Genomic DNA, 19753 nt, shown 5'->3' with positions numbered 1-19753 from the left:
CCACTTTGACCTTGCAGAGAAAAGATTTGCTCAGTTTAGGAATCAAAATGGCTTCAGGTCGGTCTTCCTGTGCCGATCTATGTACGTGCTTGGTTGGTACACTTATGAACATTGCCATATATCTAAGACCTCAAAGTTCCTATCACAGTTTCCCCTGAATATGTTGCAAGAGTTTTCTAGAGAAAACATTATGGTTTGGATGCATTTTAATGTATTTTTAACCTTCTGTTGGAAGCCGCCCAGAGTGGCCGGGAAAACCCAGCCAGATGGGTGGGGTAGAAATAATTTTTTTTAAATTATTATTATTATTTTTATTATTATTGAGCCAGGATGCTTAGCAGGCAATGAAGCAAAAAAACTTGGGAAACACCAAAGCTTTGCGAGAGGAAAGCACCCACTTTTGCAAGAGAAAAACCATAGGAACCATTAAGCGTGGGAAAACTGTGCACGCTGTTAAGTGCATGGTGGAAAATGTGTTCAAACACTCGCCCACCCTACCTGTGTACTGGTGGTCCACTAAGCAGGAGGGAAAAGCCCCAGCTTGCTCACTATGCAGCTGCCGGGGTATATTACCCGTGTACATGGTTGGAATTGGAGGAAGTTGTTTGGTTAAGCTCCCCTAGTTGTTGTTGTTGAGTCGTTTAGTCATGTCCGCCTCTTCGTGACCCCCTGGACCAGAGCGCGCCAGGCCCTCCTGTCTTCCTCTGCCTCCCGCAGTTTGGTCAAACTCATCTTAGCAGCTTCGAGAACACTGTCCCACCATCTCGTCCTCTGTCGTCCCCTTCTCCTTGTGCCCTCCATCTTTCCCAACATCAGGGTCTTTTCCAGGGAGTCTTCTCTTCTCCTGAGGTGGCCAAAGTCTTGGAGCCTCAGCTTCAGGATCTGTCCTTCCAGTGAGTACTCAGGGCTGATCTCCTTCAGAATGGAGAGGTTTGATCGTCTTGCAGTCCATGGGACTCTCAAGAGTCTCCTCCAGCACCAGAATTCAAAAGCATCCATTCTTCAGCGATCAGCCTTCTTTATGGTCCAACTCTCACTTCCATACATCACTACTGGGAAAACCAGAGCTTTTACTATACGGACCTTTGTTGGCAAGGTGATGTCTCTGCTTTTTAAGATGCCGTCTGTTTGTCATTGCTAGCTCCCCTAGAGACAGGACTTAAAATCTTGTAGCGACAACTTGCTATTCCCAGCGACTGGTATTATTGAGGTTTTTTGCTGCCTCTGCCAGAGCTGTGGCTAGCAGCCAGGAATAGCTCAGTCGGTAGAGAATGATACTCTTTAATCCCAGGGTTGTGGCTTCAAGCCCCACCTTGGGCAAGAGATTCCTGCATTCTCTGAGAAAGGAAGATTTCACCCCAAGCCTCTAGATCTGTTGTATCCACACCGCGACTCGTTTTTTGTCCCCTCTTATTTGCCTTTTCTCTGAACTGATGCCCCAATCTTTATCCATAAGGGATCGCCTTTATCATTTTGGCTGCCCCCATTCTGAACCATCTCCTAGGGGTTACGGTGTCCATCTACTAAGCCATTTCCCTATACATAAAGGTAAAGGGAACCCTGACCATTAGGTCCAGTCGTGACGGACTCTGGGGTTGCAGCGCTCATCTCGCTTTACTGGCCGAGGGAGCCGGCGTACAGCTTCCGGGTCATGTGGCCAGCAGGACTAAGCCGCTTCTGGCGAACCAGAGCAGCGCACGGAAACGCCGTTTACCTTCCTGCTAGAGCAGTACCTATTTATCTACTTGCACTTTGAGGTGCTTTCGAACTGCTAGGTTGGCAGGAGCAGGGACCGAGCAACGGGAGCTCACCCCGTCGCAGGGATTCGAACCGACGACCTTCTGATCGGCAAGTCCTAGGCTCTGTGGTTTAACCCACAGCGCCACCCGCGTCCCAAGACATACATACATATAAAATTCGTGTAGAAATCGAGAAACATCGATGGTTCGACGTTTTAGGTTGCCTTTTATCACAGGAGGGTGTGTGTAAGGTGACAAAGACTGATTTTTGCTGCCTTAAGGGTGGGAAGTACGAAAGATCGCAGAAAGGTCGTTTTCCGTATTGATCAGGCTGCTGTTGCCACTGACCCACCATCTGTGGGGAGAAGGAATGCAGTCATACCTCGGGTTGCGAATGTGATCTGTGCGGGAGGCATGTTCACAACCCGCAGCGCTGCGTCTGCGCACGAGCGTGATGCAATTCGGCGCTTCTGCGCACGACGTCATTTTGCGCTTCTGTGCATGCGCTGAAACCCGGAAGTACCGTATTTTTCGCTCTATGAGACGCACCAGACCACAAGATGCACCTAGTTTTTGGAGGAGGAAAACAAGAAAAAAAATTCTGAATCTCAGAAGCCAGAACAGCAAGAGGGATCGCTGCGCAGTGAAAGCAGCAATCCCTCTTGCTGTTCTGGCTTCTGGGATAGCTGCGCAGCCTGCATTCGCTCCATAAGACGCACACACATTTCCCCTTACTTTTTAGGAGGGAAAAAGTGAGTCTTATAGAGCAAAAAATACGGTAACCCGTTCTGGTACTTCTGGGTTTGGCGCAGTCTGCAAACCGAAAACGCGCAACTTGCAACGTAAGATATGACTGCACAAAACTGACACAAGGGGGGGGGGGGAGACGGTGGATTTTTCATTAGTGGTTGAAAAACACGCAAGCTTCAGAGCCACACAGAACCTTTCTGGTGGCTGCCAGCCACCGATCCAACCCAACTTGTGTTTCTTGGAGCTTATGAGCTATGGTGAGAAACTCAAGTGTTTTTTGGGGGGGTTGCAGGCAAGGAAAGAAGAAAAGAAAGTAGAGACAGGTTTGTGTTTCTAATCCAAAGGTACTTCTCTTTATTCAAACCAGGGGTGATCACTGGTTAGTGCAAAATGCACCGTTTATTTTTATTTTTTATTTTCGCCTGAGGGATATCTACATCTTCGCAAGGCCTCCGTTAACCCCCTTTAAAGAAATCTACATCCCAAAAAGGATTTTTTAAATATTTTTTTTAAGAACTGAAGCCCAGATTGAAACGCTGTGCTTCCGAAGTGACCCGCTGCCTTTCCCAACAATTCTGTTCTTCCGGACTGTTGTCATCAAGCTCAGGAACCAATAACAAAATGACCAACACACAGAGTAGATTCCTTTCTCTCTCTCTCTTTTTTTAAACTTCCAGAGTTTCTGGACCAACCACACTAAAAAGGAGGTTGGGAGCTGACCCTCACTTACTTCTAAGCAGTGCTAACGGAAACCCTGTTGTTGTATTTTTTTCTCTTTTAAATTAAAAAATAAGCCAGCATACATAGTAGAAAAATTCTCTTAAAAATCTCACAATCTGTAAATGTATATATATTTTCTTCTTCTTCTTTAAACATAAAAGTTTACAATATATGGTAAAACAAAAGGCTCAGGAAAAAAAAAATTTAAATTTCCAACAAAAATATAGAGAAAGAAACCTGAAGTTTGTTTGTTTTTTGTTTTTTTAATTAAAGCTGAAGACGTTTTTAAAACCCTGTAAGTTTGAACCAGTGACACTCTCTTTATTTGTGCTGATGGGTTAAAGAAAGGAAAACAAAAATTAAAAACTGCAGTCCAAACACCACCCACAGCTTCGCTTGGAAAAGCTTTCTCCTCCCCTAACGCCCCCTCCCAAGATGTTACGTTTTGTGGTTTTTTTTTACCCCCCCACCCCCTCCAGCAAAGTAGGTGATTGTCACAAGTTCATATAAGTCTGGGATTCCTGGGTTTCGGCTGGTACCAGATATCCTGCTCTGGACAGAACTCCCTGATTTCTAGGTGCTAGCGTCGGTAAGGGTGGAAACCTTGAACGTTATGGTTCTGTCCGCGGCCAAAACCACTGCCCCCTGCAGGCGGCCCACTGGAGGGTGGTACAGAAGGGCCTCCGTAGGAGGGGGGCTGTTGGCTGGGGTCGGCAAAGCCTTGTCCAAAACCACTCAAATCTTGTCCATATCCTAGAAGGGAGAGAAGAGAGAAAAAAAAGGAGGGGGGGGAGAGTTGGGAGGTGAGCCCCTGACGCACCAAGCAAGAACACAGCGCAATTTGAAATTTAAACATTCGCAAGAGTGCGCGGGGTCGTGCGCACAAAGCCCCCGGAACCCCACGGAGCTGTTAGTTGGTGCAGTGTCAAGGATGGGGGGGGATGAGAGGAGGGAGAACAAGAGACAATCTCAAACCCGCCCCCCAAGGTTTTAAAGCTTGCTACTGCCAGCTCCTTTTTTTTTTTTGGCAAGTCCACCCCTACCCCACCCCCCGGGAACCCGCAAGTTCTATCACAGAGGGTTCGAAGCGTCCTAATGTTTTTGTGAGGCTAGTGGATCATCCAAGACGTAGGGACAGGATGGAACTGCAGGAGTCGGGGGGGGCGTCTTACCCACAGAGCAGTGGTTCTCAACCTGTGGGTCCCCAGATGTTGTTGGACTACAACTCCCATCATCCCCAAGCTCTGGCCTTGCTAGCTAGGGATGATGGGAGTTGTAGTTCAACAACATCTGGGGGGACTCACAGGTTGAGAAAGGCTGCTATAAAGGTTAGTGGCGCAGGGGGCGCCAAGTTTGGAAGGGCGCCAGAGAAGAGGCGGATGCTGGACGCAGCGCCTCCTGGCATCAGCTTGCCCTCCAGCCGCTGCCCACCTCCTCCAGCCCCACCATCCTCCCTTAAAAAAAGGTTGACAACTCTGAGAAACTGGGGGCGGGGGGAAGTTTTGCACAAAGGCACCGGATATGCTTAAGAAAGCCCTTTTGCAAAAAAAAAAAAAAAAACCCCAACACTTTAGGGCAAAATAGGTTTGACCAGATCTGCAGTTATTCCTAAAAGCAAACTTGGGGAGAATCTGCTGCCTCAGACCAGGGGTGGAGAACATCTTCCTTTTCTAGATTGAAGGCCACAACGACTCTGACTGGTATTAGCTCGCCAAGCAGAAACAGGTCCTTATCATCACCCGCCCGCTAAATCCTTTTAAACTGGCGATGGGCCTGGGCCTGCGATGCAGGAGTTTTGCCACTGAACTACCCCTCAGGAGCTTACAGCTGGTTGTTAAATCTCCAGCTCGTACACAACTCTTGTGAAAAACAGCCCAGATCCCCAACAGCTCAGATAAAGCCATTGCGCCAAACCAACAGCATTTGGCAAGGCGATGCAGCGGTTTCTCCAAGTGGCAGAGGATTCTTACGGGGCAGGTTCTTGCACTGAACCTTTCTTGCCTGAAAGTTAGGTCTGCCTCTCACCTTCTTTGACAACGTTCCAGACAACTCACTCGCACAGGTTTGCGCATATATTGTGGGAACAGGGAAGTCTTGGAAGAGCGGACCCGCCTGCTCCTTCCGCAAAGAGGAATATCAGTTTTCCTGTTTGTGCAAGCCCTCGCTTCCAATGTTGCAGCGCTCGTGCCAGGAAAAAACCCCGTGTGCCAAGGTTTCTGTGCAAGTGAGCTGGCTGGAAGACGGGGTTGCTTCTCCCATGCCTTCCTCATCACTGGGATGGAGAACGCTCTCAAAAAACAAACCAACCAACCCAGAGGCTTGGGATATTTCCCCACACTACTGCTTCTGGGTTTCTTTTTCGAGAAAGTTCAAAGAAAGGAGGCATATGGTGGGAAGAATCGCCATTCCGGTTTGGAAGGCCCAGTCGCCCCGAAGCAAGCAAAAGCAGACTCAGAACACAGCAAAGACTGGTTACAGAGATGCCCAACGTGACCAGAATATGGACAGTGGTGGCCAAGAAGTTTAGATTGCTTCAAGAAGTTCTGCAGCTCCAACTTTGCCCTCTTATTTACAGAGCTAAATATTTACAGAGTTAATGATGCTAATAGCCTAAAGAACAGCCTGTGAAAACCTTTTCCTTAACCATATCTACAAGACAAAGGCTTCCCAATCATCCATTTAAGAATGCCCACAAGCCAGCAGGGCCCTTTAATGTGCTACCTTAAGGTAAAGGTAAAGGTAAAGGACCCCTGACAGTTAAGTCCAGTCGCTGATGACTCTGGGGTTGCGGCACTCATTCACTTTACAGGCTAAGGGAGCCGGCGTTTGTCCGCAGACAGTTTTCCCGGGTCATGTGGCCAGCATGACTTATCCGCTTCTGGCGAAACCAGAGCAGTGCACGGAAACGCCGTTTACCTTCCTGCCGCAGCAGTACCTATTTATTTACTTGCACGTTTTGGTGTGCTTTCAAACTGCTAGGTTGGCAGGAGCTGGGACAGAGCAATGGGAGCTCACCCCGTCGCGGGGATTCGAACTGCCGACCTTATGATCGGCAAGCCCAAGAGGCTCAGTGGTTTAGGCCACAGCGCCACCTGCGTCCCTGGTATCTTAAACGTCATGGCAAAAGGCTTATGGATGTAAAAGCTGTCTCTCTGTGCAGCAGTGGAGCTCTGAAACGTTAAGGGAGGGGAAAGGCTAAAAATTCACAGCTCTGCACTTCCTCACACTTTCGAGAATCACGTGCTCCTGCAAAGCCGCAGGTCCATGCAAACTTAGGGCCTTCTACATGCAAAGCACTGTCTTTATGTCACAGAGCTGATCTCTGCGCCCCCTTTTAAGCCGTGGCCAACCACCAAATTGCCAGGGAGCAGAAAGGTGTCCCTTTCATGCCTGCTCTCGCCAGGCACGTCCAAATCTTCCCTCCTATGGAAGGCATGCATGCTCCCCCATACATTCAAAGATGTTGGATGTCTTCCTTGAAACCACCCTACACTCGCCAGAGCTTCTGGATAAGCCTGTAAGGCAAGAGGCTGGTGGATGGGTTGGTACTGGTTAGCCCAACCGCTGAAAGCTTGCAACTAAGAAGACATGCCCTTTTCTCCTCCCTCTTAATCCCTTTTCCTTCTGTGCTGCGTCTTTTAGACTGCAAATCTGAGAGTGAGGCCGGTATTTGTGGGCTGCCTTGGAAGGTTTTATTCAGCCGAAGAGTGGGATAAAAATGATTCCAATAAGCAAGGGTGAATATCCCAAGGCACTTGTTCATCTTTGCAACAGGAGAGATAGGAAGTAGGTGTACCCACCCATTTTTATCATGAATAGGGAGATTTCACCCCACTCTTTTAAAAAAAACGACAACACAGTACCTAACCCTACTCTAATTATTTTATTTTTTTGGGCCAAAGCTGCATTGTGCCTTGTTTTTATGCGGGATGCCTCCACCCACCACAATTCCATTGTACACCCCCCCCCAAAAAAAAAGGAAGAGGGGGAAATGCTTTCTTCAAACACAGCTGAAGGTCCTTGCCCCCAAATTTCTCCCAAGAGAAGACACCCCCTTTCCATGTGAACGCTGCCCGATCGCGGTACTACAAATTAATTAAGCCAACACCCCAGGGCAGCGGGGTGGTTTCAACAAGACTGGCAGCTGCGTGAACTAGAGAAACCTTCAGGGGAGGGGCAAATGTCTCTTCTTCTCCCTGCTCCCCAAAGAGGTGACACCCCTGCAAGGAAAAAAAGGTTACTGTTCCCCCACCCCGCCCCCTTCCATCCACACAAGAGATCACAAGCAAGAGGATTTGGTGTAAATAGGCTCCACCTACCTAAGTTAACTCACTTCTCAGCCTGACCATAAGTGTGTAAACAAAGAATTGGCCCGAAGCCTGAAGGGTCTTGAGAATAGGTACCCAGGCCTGGCAAGAAATGGAGGAGACCAGGGTGACTAAACCCCCAAGAGAGCCCTGTACAAAAGCTACAATTCTCTCGGAAAAGGGGGGCGGAGGAGACTTACCCAAAACGCAGCGCTTCGGGGTCACCCTAGCTGAAAAGAACAACGCTGCACCCCAACAAGGGCGTAGTTAAGGGCCAGAACTGTCCCGGCCATGTCTATATATACACACACACACACCCCACTGGAGGGATCTTAAAAACAGCTAGGCGGCTTTAACGTGATAAAACATGCAGAACAGGGGGAGCTGGAGAAAGGCACATATATGTAAGCAAGGACTCTTTGGAAGTCGTAAATACGGAAGCATCACATTTCGACATGGAACGACGGGCTGTGGATTGCAGCTCTCCGTGTCTGGTAACATACATTTCAAGGAATCCTGCCCTAAATTGAGGATTTCTGAAGGGGGCGTTTCTCAGAACACGCTGAGGATTTAACACCCTAACTTTATTGTCTTTCAATTTCCCTACATTTCTCCTCTTTCACCCATTTTCTCTCTCAGTGAGTGCATTGATTGGAAACAGGCTGCAAAAAACTCCCGAGACACCGTTATTTCGGAATGCAAAGGAAATTACCCGCAGCTATTAGGATAGAACAGAAGGGGGTCACAGCATTTTTTTAAAAAAGAACAAAAAGGCTTATTTTAAATACCGGCCGCTCCCTTCTTACATCACTGTATCTCAGCTTAATCCTGGTCATTGAAAGCCAAAGGTTGAGGAAGCCCTGGGAATTGGGGGCTTGTGCAAGGATGCAGGTTGCAATGTAGGATGAGGTTTGGGGGGAATAGACTACTGAAAACCAGTTACTGGGGACGGCAAGAGGGGAGAGTGCTAGGGGTTTGGCTACTGTGAGAATAGGTTGCTGGCTACTGGGCCACTGGCCTGATCCAGAACAGACACTTCTTATGTTCTTCCTCCAAACAGTCCCCCTCAAGACCCTGTTCAGAATCTGTTTGCTCTGTCAAAAAGCCATCTCCCTCTTTACGGGTGTGACTAAAAGAAGGTCAACTGGGATTGGCTCAGTATTTTGGGGTAGCCTGTTCCTTTCCTTGATACTGGGACGGAAATCTTTCCGTGCAAATGGTTAACTGGAAGCCTTTTCCGCTGTTCTGACAACAAAATGGATGATGAGGCAAAACTTCCATCCGACAAGCACATGCCGTCGCGTGCAGATAATTTCAACAAGGTGCTTCCCGGCAGTGTTCAGATTAACAAAGCTTTCTGACACATAGAGATCAAGATGCTTTTATCCCCCCTTCTTGATGGCTTCTCAAGGTTTCACTTCAAACACTCGCAGGCATCTTGTTCCTTCCCCCCAAGCCCCAGTTAGAAGCCTTCTAAGTCATTTGACAAAAAAGAAAAAAATCTTCAAATAGCTTTAGCACACAGGGCATTCCAAAGTCAAGAGAATCACCCAACCTGGTTGTTTTTTTTAAGCAGGAGAGGGACACAGGAAACTTGCTGAATCAGTAGGATTTTATGCATTTTGAAGCGTTAACTCGAAGGGTCTGTGGTGAGCAACCCCGATTTCGGGGAAGGTGTTAAAAGAGCCTCTTCTATACCACTCAGACTAAACATGGAATTTTCTGCACAACTCCAATACTGGGCTCAACGGATTCTGTACTGATACAGATGACCTGCGCTCAGAAAGCCTGCTTGGGGGGGGGGGGGGAGAAAGGCGATTTTAGAGGTCTCATGACCTCTTCCTGCAGCCACCCAAAATTTGGCTACTGAAAGCCTGGAAGTGGACATCTTCTTGTACCAACAACCTTACAGAAAAGGGGGTGTTGTTCTACAAACGAGGAAGGAGGAGAAGAAGGAGGAGAACAAGAAGATGACAACAACAACATCCCTTTGGGGCAGCAGCAAATTAAGAGTACATGGTATGAGAGAGGGGTCTCTGCATAAACTCTGGAATTGTGGCATTGGGAAAGGAAGTTCTTTAGGATCACATGGATGGAGGGCTTAGATCAACTGGTGTCCACTGATCATGATTTTACATGTAACTGATTAAGTTGAGAAGCGGAAGAGACCTTGTGTCTTGAGCAAGACAGGAGTAAGATTCTCATTCTTCCTTTGAGAGTTTGGCCCTGATGTTTCAAAGACAGGTTCGAATGGTACAAGTCCTCAACAAGTTACAGAACAAAATGTGCTCAGCTGGAAGGCATAAAAGACTTCTTTCATCAGACTGAGGAATTCTGGAAATTCAGAAGCAAAGCCTACTCTGGAGCCAAGAGGGCAAGATTAAGAATCTCTGAATCTCCTGCAATACTGAAATCTGATAAGACTTTGGTGCAAGAAAATGAGGGTTTAAAGTTTCCTGACTACGTACTGAGAATAACATTTGGGTGGTGCTGAAACGGAGACCTACTGAAATTTGAAAAAAAGACCTTCTTATAACTAGAAATTGTACAAAATCTTATTTTGGTGTGGGAATCTGCATATCCCTGCAAATCTCAAGGTGTAGGAGAAGAAGAGACCCAATTTTTGCAGCTGCAATATCTGTAAGGTGCAACTTAAGCCTGCAAATTCGACTATCCTTAACTTGTTTGAACTTTACGTAGATGCAAAAATGACAAGTCAGACGACCTTTTCAGAGTCCCGCTCAAGGCTTAGAAGTCAGGGACTAGTTGCTAAAAGACAAAAAAGGGCCTACTTACATTATATGCCAGAAATTCGTGCAGATTCATAGCCCCCTCCCCTCTACTTCTCAGGGTAACAGCAATGTCAAGACAGCTGAAATTCAAGTGGTTGTTATCAGACTTTCAGTTTATCCTACCCTCCCTCTCGTGGATTGGCACCATGTTCACATGACGCAGCCCTGTCTGATCTCAAGGGCCAGCTTTCACATCGCAAGGATGATCGCCGCAAGCCTAAACCCTCCAGAGGCTAATCTACGACAAGGAAACAGGCAGGGCTCCCCCCGCCCACCCTTTAAAAAGGCAGAAAGGAGAAGACAACCAGAACGGATGCTTTGGATACCCTTTGCAAGCAAAATCCCAATCCTGTTCTCTAGCGGAGCTATCGTGAACGAAACAAAGGGGACGGGGAGGAGAAGGGAAGCAGGCAAAGCCGGAAGAGGAGCCACACAGACCCCCAAGGCCGTCACTTACCAAACTGACTATAGGGGAAATCTGGCTGGGCGGTTGGTGGTTTGCTCATGTCCTGAGTTGGCTGAGATGGCGGTGGCGGAGGGGGGAAAGCGAGTGGTGTTGCCCCAGGAGTGGCAGGTGGCGGAGGGACGCCAGGAGGAGCAAACTGGTCTGGTGGAGGTGGCGGGGCACCGTATCCAAAACCTGAGGAGGCCGGGTGGAGGGGGGCAGCGGGGAAGGAGGAAGAAAGAGAAGTCACGGAAAGTGTGAGCGGGGAGGCCCACGGAGGAAGCCCCGAGCCGATACCTTACCTGCTCAACTCAAGGCTAGGAAAGGAAAAGGCCTTCAGGGACCTCTCCTCCTCTAATTATTACTCACCCACCAACCGGGGACCAGGAGGGAAAATTCAAATGGAATCAGTGTTGGGAAGAGGGCAGAGCAGCCTTCCCCCAACCCAGGTGCTCTCCAGATTTTCTGGGCTGTATCGGCCAGGGTCAGAGCATCATAGCAGGGGAGGCCCATGCCTCTTCTGAGACTTCGCGCACTGGCTGGTATTGTGCCAATGGCACGCTCCTGGCTTGACCTGCCTTACAGGGTTGTTGTGAGAATAATTCGGAGCGGGACGGGCGCATGGGAGGCAGGGTATACACACACACACACCACGTAGGGCCCCCCACCCCACCCTGAGCCGTGCCGCAGAGTGGTCGGGAATACTCACTGAAGGGCGGAGGGGTCCCATATCCCTGCGGGAAGCCCTGGGGGGGAGCGAAACCTCCTGGAGGGGTCGAGACGATGTACGAGGTAAAAGGCGGTGGTGGAGGTGGAGCTCCTCTACCTGGAGGAGGGGGGCCATACCCACCTGCGGAAGGAGAGGAGCAGCCAATGAGGAGGAGAAGCTTGAGAAGACGGGAAGATGTTACAACGCCCCAAGTCGGCTCCATCAAGCTGGGAGCGACCTATGAGGCTTGGGGGGGTCTTCAAAATTCACTGCACCAACATCAAGTCGCTTACTTGACCCAGGGTGTTTTCCACCCAGGAAGTACAGCGTTTAAGTGGTTCCCTCCACCCCCAGCCCCACAACACGTTGCTTAATTGGGTTAAAGGTAAAGGTAAAGGGGCCCCTGACCATTGGTCCAGTCGTGACCAACTCTGGGGTTGTGGCGCTCATCTCGCTTTACTGGCCGAGGGAGCCGGCGTACAGCTTCCGGGTCATATGGCCAGCAGGACTAAGCCATTTCTGGCAAACCAGAGCAGTGCACCGTTTACCTTCCCGCTGGAGTGATACCTATTTATCTACTTGCACTTTGACGTGCTTTCGAACTGCTAGGTTGGCAGGAGAAGGGACCGAGCAACGGGAGCTCACCCCGTCATTGCGGGGATTCGAACCGCCAACCTTCTGATCGGCAAGTCCTAGGCTCTGTGGTTTAGACCACAGCGCCACCCGCGTCCACTCTTAATTGGGTTACTGATCCTCAAATGATAAGACAACAGACATATAGCGTGGATGGTGCTTGAAATGCAACATAAAAACTGAAGCCCTTATTTGGGGAGGCTGGGTGTTGCAGGACTACAACTCCCATCACCCCAGTCCGCTAGGGCTTCTGGGAGCTGGAGTACAATAACGGGAGGACCCCAGGTTCCCCACTCCTTCTTGCAAGAGAATACATGTAATGTGAAATGACAACATGGTGGATGCTTGGAGGAGTGGGTTGTTGTTGTTTTTTAAATCAGCTCTGCAAGTAGGATTCCAAGGGGCACTCTTCAAAAATACTTCTTACTACCGCATTCGCTCCCGCAACATTTGATCACTGCATATACTTTTAAAGAAGTAGAAAATCAGCAGCAACCAGTTTTGGGGCCACATTCTTAAAACTGCCACATGGCAGGGTCCTGTTTTCTCGTACGATGTAACTTAAATAAGTACCTATCCAATTAATATGTGGCATCAAGCTCTCATCGAAAGCGAGGCACAGCAGTCTTAAGAAACTGCATATTCCTGCCCCCTACTCTAGCTGCTTAAAAGGTAAAGGGACCCCTGACCATTGGTCCAGTCATGACCAACTCTGGGGTTGTGGCGCTCATCTCGCTTTACTGGCCGAGGGAGCCGGCGTACAGCTTCTGGGTCATGTGGCCAGCATGACTAAGCCGCTTCTGGTGAACCAGAGCAGCGCACAGAAACGGCGTTTACCTTCCCGCCGGAGCGGTACCTACTTATCTACTTGCACTTTGACGTGCTTTCGAACTGCTAGGTTGGCAGGAGCAGGGACCGAGCAACGGGAGCTCACCCCATCGTGGGGATTCGAACCGCCGACCTTCTGATCGGCAAGTCCTAGGCTCTGTGGTTTAACCCACAGCGCCACCCACGTCCCTTCCAGCTGCTTAGGAGGTTAAAAATCCTAAATGCACAAACAGGCAGCAGAAATGATTTTCCTCAGGTCACACTCCTTCAGCTTTCGCTGTTAACGGGGCTGCCGAGGGCTACTGCCTACAGAAAGTAGTGGCTTGTTTCAAACAATCATTTGGTAGCCCACCCCATTTCTGAACTGGGCAGAGCCCAGCTCTTCCAAGCCAACCAAGGGGCTGGCACGGTGGAGAAATAATAAAAGAGCACAGCTTTAATTCAGCTGTTCCCACAGTTCTCAGAGAGCCAGTTTTCAAAAAAAAAAAAAAAAAAAAAAAAAAAAGAGAGAGAGAACATATTTCTTGGCTGTACTGAGAAAATGAAGGCTTGGGGGACCAGGCCTTTAAAAGGCAGGGCTTCTTTTTAGCAAATGGAAAAAGCTAGTTCACTTTCCCCTCTTCCTCTCCTTCTCACCACCCAATCTTTTCAGGTTGCCAACGTGCAACAAATGACTAACACAAGCTAATGTGGGCTAGCTACATTTGCGGCTGCTTTCGTTTATTATTAGTACAGTCACACCTTGGGTTCTCTAACAGAATGCATTCTGGGCGTCTGTTCCAGTCCCGGAACTGTTTGAAAACCAAGGTGCGGTTTCCGATTGGCTGCAGGAGTGTCCTGCAGCCAATCGGAAGCCGCGCTGGACCTTTGGTTTCCAAAAATCGTTCGAAAACCAGAACACTCACTTCTGGGTTTCGATCGTTCGGGAGCCGATTTGTTTGGGAGCCAAGGTGTTTGAGATCCAAGGTACGACTGAGGGAATACCCTGCCCGTCTGATTCGGTTGTCCCTGTTAAGTTAGGCATTAGGTTATGGGGTGTGTGGGGACCACCTCCATCCTATCCCAGCCTGTATTGCTTCAGGCCTCATATGTTGGGAGCTGCATCCTGGTGGTGGTGGTCTTTTTTTCTGCCACCTCCTTGACACTTCCATGAAATTAAGGCAGAGGGTCATATGGAATTAAAGCCAAGGGTCACACCTATCCCCTTCCCTCGCCTGAGCTCTCCTTGCTTACCCCACCCACCCAGCTCATACACACAAGCACCCACTCAGCAACCCTGGGAATTCTTGCTCAAGGGGCTTCAAGATACTTGCAAATTTGCGGTTCAGAGTTCTTGGGAGGAAAACTGCCGAGGCATTAAGCTGATGCTAAAAATTCTGGTTGTATACAACAAAACTCTACTCAGTGTAGAATCACTGAAATTAAGGCTTAAATTCATTCCCTTTCAACGGGTCTACTCTAAGGATGTCAGTCCTTTGATTTGCTTTAATTAGGCTTAGGATATTCAACATACAAGGACTTCAACAACTGTGACATACTTACCGAGTGCTTGTCCCGCTGGTACCCACATCCCTAAAGTGGGGGGGGGGGGGGAGAAGAGGAAGAGGGCAGGGAAGGGGGGGGGAAACACACACAAGAGCGGTCAAGATACCATGCCTGTTTGACCAGGACAGCGCTCAGTCGTTTTACAACCTCATCATTTCAGAACTGTGGGGATGCCAAGAAGTGAAGCCTAACGGGGGAGTTGTTTGGGGCTCTTCCGAAACACAGCATTTGAAAAACAGCGCCTGAGATGTGGCCGCAGACTCTTTTCAGCTACAGAGGCCTGCGTACTTGACGTGGAGAAAGTCAATGAAAGAGGAGTTCCAAACCCGCATTCAGCTGTCGCAAGTAAGCCGCTGCCTGCACCTCTACCGCTGAGACACGATCACTTCCACGCAGGCAGCATCTGCCGCAAGCTCCAGCTGAAGGAGGGCTGGAGGCAGGGCTTCCAAGAGGCAGAGGAGGAAGGTTCTTGAGCCTCTCTGTCTCAAATGGGCTGCCAAGGTCCAGGGGTGCTTCAAAACAGCCTGGATCGTGCCTGTTTCAAAGTTATTTCAGCATGGAACTTGGTTTTGGGGGGGAGGCCTCCTTTCTAATCACCTACTCCCTAGAAGAGGCTGACTGTTGGATCAGGCCCAAGGGCACCCCATCCTCCTGTCCTCACCATGGCCCACCAGATGCCCCAATGGGACGTGAGGGCAGCAGCAGCTTTCCCCTGCCAGCAGCTGGCGCTCAGAGGCGCTGACGGCCTCTGACCACGGAGAACCTGAAGATGTCTGGGCACAGAGGCATAGCTGTCAAGCGTCCCTTATTTGGCGGGACAGTCCCTTATCCCAGCGCCATGTCCCGCCGCTGTCCCTTATTGATGATGTCCCTTAAATAAGCTACTGAAGGTAATGGGGCCCTTTCTATGTCCAGCTGTGCTTTGTCAACAACAAACTGTTGCTGTTTTTTTGTGTTGAATATATGCTATATGGTAATTTATGGACCTAATAGGTATCTGAAGCCATTTGCACGCAACAAAATATGTCTTTTATCAAAGTAATTGTTGATCCCTTATTTTGGCTGCTGGTCCCTTATTTTCAAATCTGTAAGTTGACAGCTATGGACAGAGGCAGAGCAGGTGCCCTTCCGCACCCTAAACTAGCAAGATATTTGCAGGGACTGCCAATATCAGCCCGGAGGAGCTTGTTTGTGCACAGAGGAATGAAGGCCAAGCCTGAGTTGGCCCAGGAGCGCCCTGCAACCTGCCAGGGTCCGGCAGCGGCGAAGTGGTACCTTGAGGTCCGTATCCTTGCTGCCAGGTAGGTGGGGGCTGCCCTGCCCAGCCGTTGGCAGCGCTTGGCATGATCCGGCTTCCCCACTGGCTCGTGCCCGTCGGCCCTGGCGTCTGGCTCTTGCTATCCCGAGGCTCGGCCCGCTTCACCTCCACCTAGACAAAGAGAGCGAGGCACTCAGGGAGGGGAGGCTGCCGGTTAGCTCGCCGCCGCTGCCCCCCCGCACTCTGCCCATCTTCACACGCACCCTTAAGTTTAACACTTAAAAAGCAAAAGCTCATATCTTAGCACCTTATGACTTACGGCTAAGAACTTAATAAAAGAATTATAAGCTTTTTTCCTTTTCTTTTTTAAAGGCCACTAGTTTACGAGAAAAATAAGCAAGTGTTTCTCGGGTACAATGGGTAGTTCAAGAGGAAGCCGCTCCGAAAGTCGCCGCTCCGTAAAGCGGTTAAGGATAAAAGGTGTCCCCGGGAGTGGTTTTTTCTCTTCCGTTATGTCTGCTGATCGGCTTGCTCACATAACAAGCAGGCAGCACCGTCTTCTCGGCAGACTTTCGGTCTCCGCACACAGCTCTGGTGCTTGGCTTCGCAGGTAAGAAGAATTGTTTGCTAGCAAGGTTGAGGGGAACATCACGGAAGAAAGGTACAAAGGCTTTAAGCCAGACCTCTCTTTTTTTGTTTTTGTTTTTTTTTGGCAGGGTGGCGATGAGGAAAGTGTTGTAATTTGTGGCTAAACATGCCACACAGCTAAATTGCAATTTCGGCTTTGTTCATACCTGAGAAACACACATTCAGTTTCCAGTTGTTGTTGTTGTTGTTGTTGTTGTTTTTTAAAAAAGAAATTCCTATTTATAAACTTATTTCTTTTATTATTATTTAGAAGTCTAATGGAAGATAGAGACTTACCTTCCCCAGGCTAACGCTTAAAGAACCTCAATTAACTCAAACAATGTCAGAAGGAATGGATGTGATAAGAGAACCTTACATTACATCTAACAAAAAAGTAAACAAACATGCAGGTAATAAAAAATGGACAGTTGAGTCAATAAGAAGCAAAACCTTCATACTGTGTTAAGTCAGAGGAAAAGCGCTTTTGATTTGTAAATAAGGTGGATGTGTGTGTGTCACACATAAAATGAATGCACCCCAGTGCTTTAATGATGTGCCTGGACTACTTAAGACGGACTTTCTGTCCAAGATAAACTTCACAGCCAGTTTTAAATCCAAATATGAAGCTAATTTTGAAATTTGGCATGGGGTGGCGGAAGATAAACTCTGAATTATTAAGTGAAGCTGAGCAATGGGGTCATGAAAGGGAGAGAGAATAAACCCCCGTTGTAAACTTGTGCTAATGTCGGGACGCAGCTAACAATTTGGACATGCTCAGCCACGCTTTAATAACTCGAGGATCTTTGCCTCCAATGAGCCAAGGATGTGGTTTGAAGGCCAAAGCTGCAGCAACATTACTAAAGCCGAGCAGGCCTTCTCTGTGGTCACTGCCTGGATAGAAGACCACCTGGGAGCCCTGCGTACCTTTCCTGAGCTCCCTGGAGGAAAGCCCGGATATAAACACCATGAAGCGAAACGTATGAAATGTGCGTGCTTCAGATTAACTCTGCTTCTGCAAGGCTGCGCAAGTCAGCGCTGATAACGGGCCTCCCAATGTCCCTGAAGCATTCCTCCTCTCTTTTTTGTCGACCCAAAACCTGCACTGGGAGGGTGCTGGGAACAAGCGATTTCCCACCCCTATGCCCCAAGTCCCAAACCTTGAGACAGTTTGGTTGTTCATTAAATACGGCAAAGGGGTCGGATGGGGAGAATAAGCTTCTGTAATCATTTTCAAAGGGCAGAAGAGAGAGAAGGCAGAGCAGCTTTGCCGACGCTGCTGTTTCAGGGGTTTATCGGGGGGGAGCAGCGCCGAGGAAAGTTCAAAAGCCGCCGTTAACGATGGGGTGGAATTACCAAAATGTCTGGGAACTTGCACTCTACCTGGTCAACAAAAACGTATTTGGCACCCGAACATCGATGGCTCAAAGTCTGCCTTTTCTCCAGCCACTCGCTGAGTAACATGGCATTTATATCGCTGCAATTTTGAAACCGACTCATATTAGCCAGTTCTCTCCTGGGTTCCCAGAGCTGGTACCCACGGCTACAGAATTTGATTACAGCTGACGAAATGAGTGAAGCAGTAGCTCCAGTTCCAACTCAAAAGATTTCAGCAATATTTTAAAACTGCGTAACTACTTCTGCATTAGCTAGGATATCCTGGCAGGACTTTCTGGATAGCAGAAAAATACTGAGCTTTCAAAAAATACAATTAGCTTCTCATTGTGAATTACAAAGCTTGAGAACCGGGGGAGCGTTGGGCGTTTTAAAAACCCAGGGGTCTATCATCAAATGTCTGCGGTTTCAACCCACGAAGAACACTTTAGGGTTTGCACAAGAATCTCTTGGTCGCCCTTTCACCTTTATCAGAAGCTGGGACAATTTAGAGGCTGAGGCCGTTCTCTGAAACTTAAGCCACTCCTTCCCCCTGCCTCGCTTGCTCACGTGAAGCTACGCTGAGAGCCAAGGGACTTAAAAGCGGAGTGAGTTAAGAAAGCAGAGTCGGTTCACCCAGAAGTCTCTCGGGAGCGCTGACAACACAGTATGAAGATGACAACAACCAAAAGGTCACTTAACTGCATCGTGGTTAAAAACGCTATTATAGGTAAAAAGAATATGTGGATTCGTATCGAAGTCTCACAGTAAGTGACCCATTTTTTTCCCTCCCCGGTTTGAACCATTCCTTCACGATGCTTCGGTCAATATTTTGTTCAAATCTCGCCTTTCAAAGGCTGCTGTGCGCCCCTCCCTTCCCGTCCTCCCCAGCTGGAATATGGAATAAAAGGCACACACATCTGAAGGAGTGGTAATGGGAAGCTGAGCCTTTGGCAACGTAGAGATTTCACTGGCGTTGCAAAATATAAAATAAAAATCACCTTCTACAACAGCCCTGCTGCTCCTGCCTGCCTTCTACCAGCTTGTTACCATCATACCTCCTTAACACCTTCCAGTAGAACATCTAAAGCAAAACCTCAACGCTGCTTGCCTTAGTTCGTGTGAACGCGGCCAAATGCCATGACAAAATCGCAAGTGGGGTCCTCAGCTATTATTTTAACCCGAGCCGCCCACAAATGGTCCTCAAATGCCCGTCAGTAGTTTTCTAAATTTCCAGGCCTGCACTGCACAAATTGAGAGAGAACCCCGCTAACAAGCAACTACAGAGGAGTGTTGTATGGAGATGAACAAGCTACTCTGGTTGGGCACAACCACCTCAGGTCGCTAAATGACTGCTTACTGGGCAGAGATCAAGTGCTGTGTCGGCATCCTTCCTCCTCCCTCTGACAGTTCACTGCCAGGCTTACGCAGCTCAGACTTCCAGGAAACCAGTGGTTTAGCCAACCATGGGAGACTTGCATTAATGCATTCTTCCCCAAGCCGAAGCTGATGGGAGTTGTAGTAGAAAACCTCTGGAGGGTACCAGCTTAAGGGAAAATGTGTTAATGCCCAAAGATATGAGGTAGCAGGAGCATAGAAGCACAGCACCTGTTCTTAGTCTGCTAAACGCTAATTTATTAGACCAAGATCATTACACTGCCTCTCAAGGGATTTCCCCCCCCCCCTTCAATCTTCTCTGAAATAAACTTTCGTGGAAGGCCCAAGAGGCCTAGAAATGCAGTCTGAAAGGTGCTGGTTTAAACCTTCTCAGTGCTTTGGAAGAAGTTACTTCTTAATCGGTGGCAATGTGGAAAATTAAATTCTCTGTTCCAAGATGATGGAGACTCGTGCGATAAAACAAGTCACTCAATGAAGCTTCACCTGTGAGGACTCTTCTCCTGTCACCCCTTGTGTGTATGTCCCCCCCCCCAAACACTCCCCCCACCAAGCTCCTCCTATCCGCCAGCCAAATTGCCAGTTGCTCCAAGACTCAGCTTTGTCTTAAGGTAAAATAAAACTACAACTACAC

The 19753-nt window shown here is 48.7% G+C and overlaps 2 protein-coding genes and 1 long non-coding RNA gene across 8 annotated transcripts in view; 2 read left to right on the top strand and 1 right to left on the bottom strand.

The window, feature by feature from the left end:
- The window catches only part of GAMT (guanidinoacetate N-methyltransferase), a 245576-nt gene that overhangs the window by 173151 nt on the left and 52672 nt on the right, over positions 1–19753 (top strand). Inside the window, exon 1 of one of the 3 annotated variants that reach the window (XM_079960880.1) lies at positions 33–81. The exons of the other annotated variants lie outside the window; for them this stretch is intronic. Within the exon in view, the coding sequence (XP_079817006.1) occupies positions 48–81 (34 nt within the window). The 5' untranslated portion in view covers positions 33–47. Of the gene's footprint in view, positions 1–32; positions 82–19753 lie in introns of those variants that run through there. 3 annotated transcript variants of the gene reach the window in all.
- DAZAP1 (DAZ associated protein 1) overlaps positions 2814–19753 on the bottom strand; it is a 53755-nt gene continuing 36815 nt past the window's right edge. For 3 of the 4 annotated variants that reach the window (XM_079960806.1, XM_079960807.1, XM_079960809.1), the window contains 5 exons: positions 15744–15897; positions 14466–14495; positions 11463–11603; positions 10766–10948; positions 2814–3962 (listed from right to left, as the gene is read on the bottom strand). In XM_079960806.1, the coding sequence (XP_079816932.1) occupies positions 3790–3962; positions 10766–10948; positions 11463–11603; positions 14466–14495; positions 15744–15897 (681 nt within the window). In that variant the 3' untranslated portion in view covers positions 2814–3789. The remainder of the gene's footprint in view (positions 3963–10765; positions 10949–11462; positions 11604–14465; positions 14496–15743; positions 15898–19753) is intronic. The other variant, XM_079960808.1, reaches the window with a different exon arrangement.
- Positions 11610–13439, top strand: LOC307207296. The gene is made up of 2 exons (XR_013834617.1): positions 11610–12767; positions 13131–13439. It is a non-coding gene; the product is annotated as an uncharacterized lncRNA (long non-coding RNA).

This window comes from Podarcis cretensis, assembly GCF_951804945.1.
Source record: "Podarcis cretensis genome assembly, chromosome: 18".
NCBI lineage: Eukaryota > Metazoa > Chordata > Lepidosauria > Squamata > Lacertidae > Podarcis > Podarcis cretensis.
This window is presented reverse-complemented; position numbering and strand designations above follow the sequence as displayed.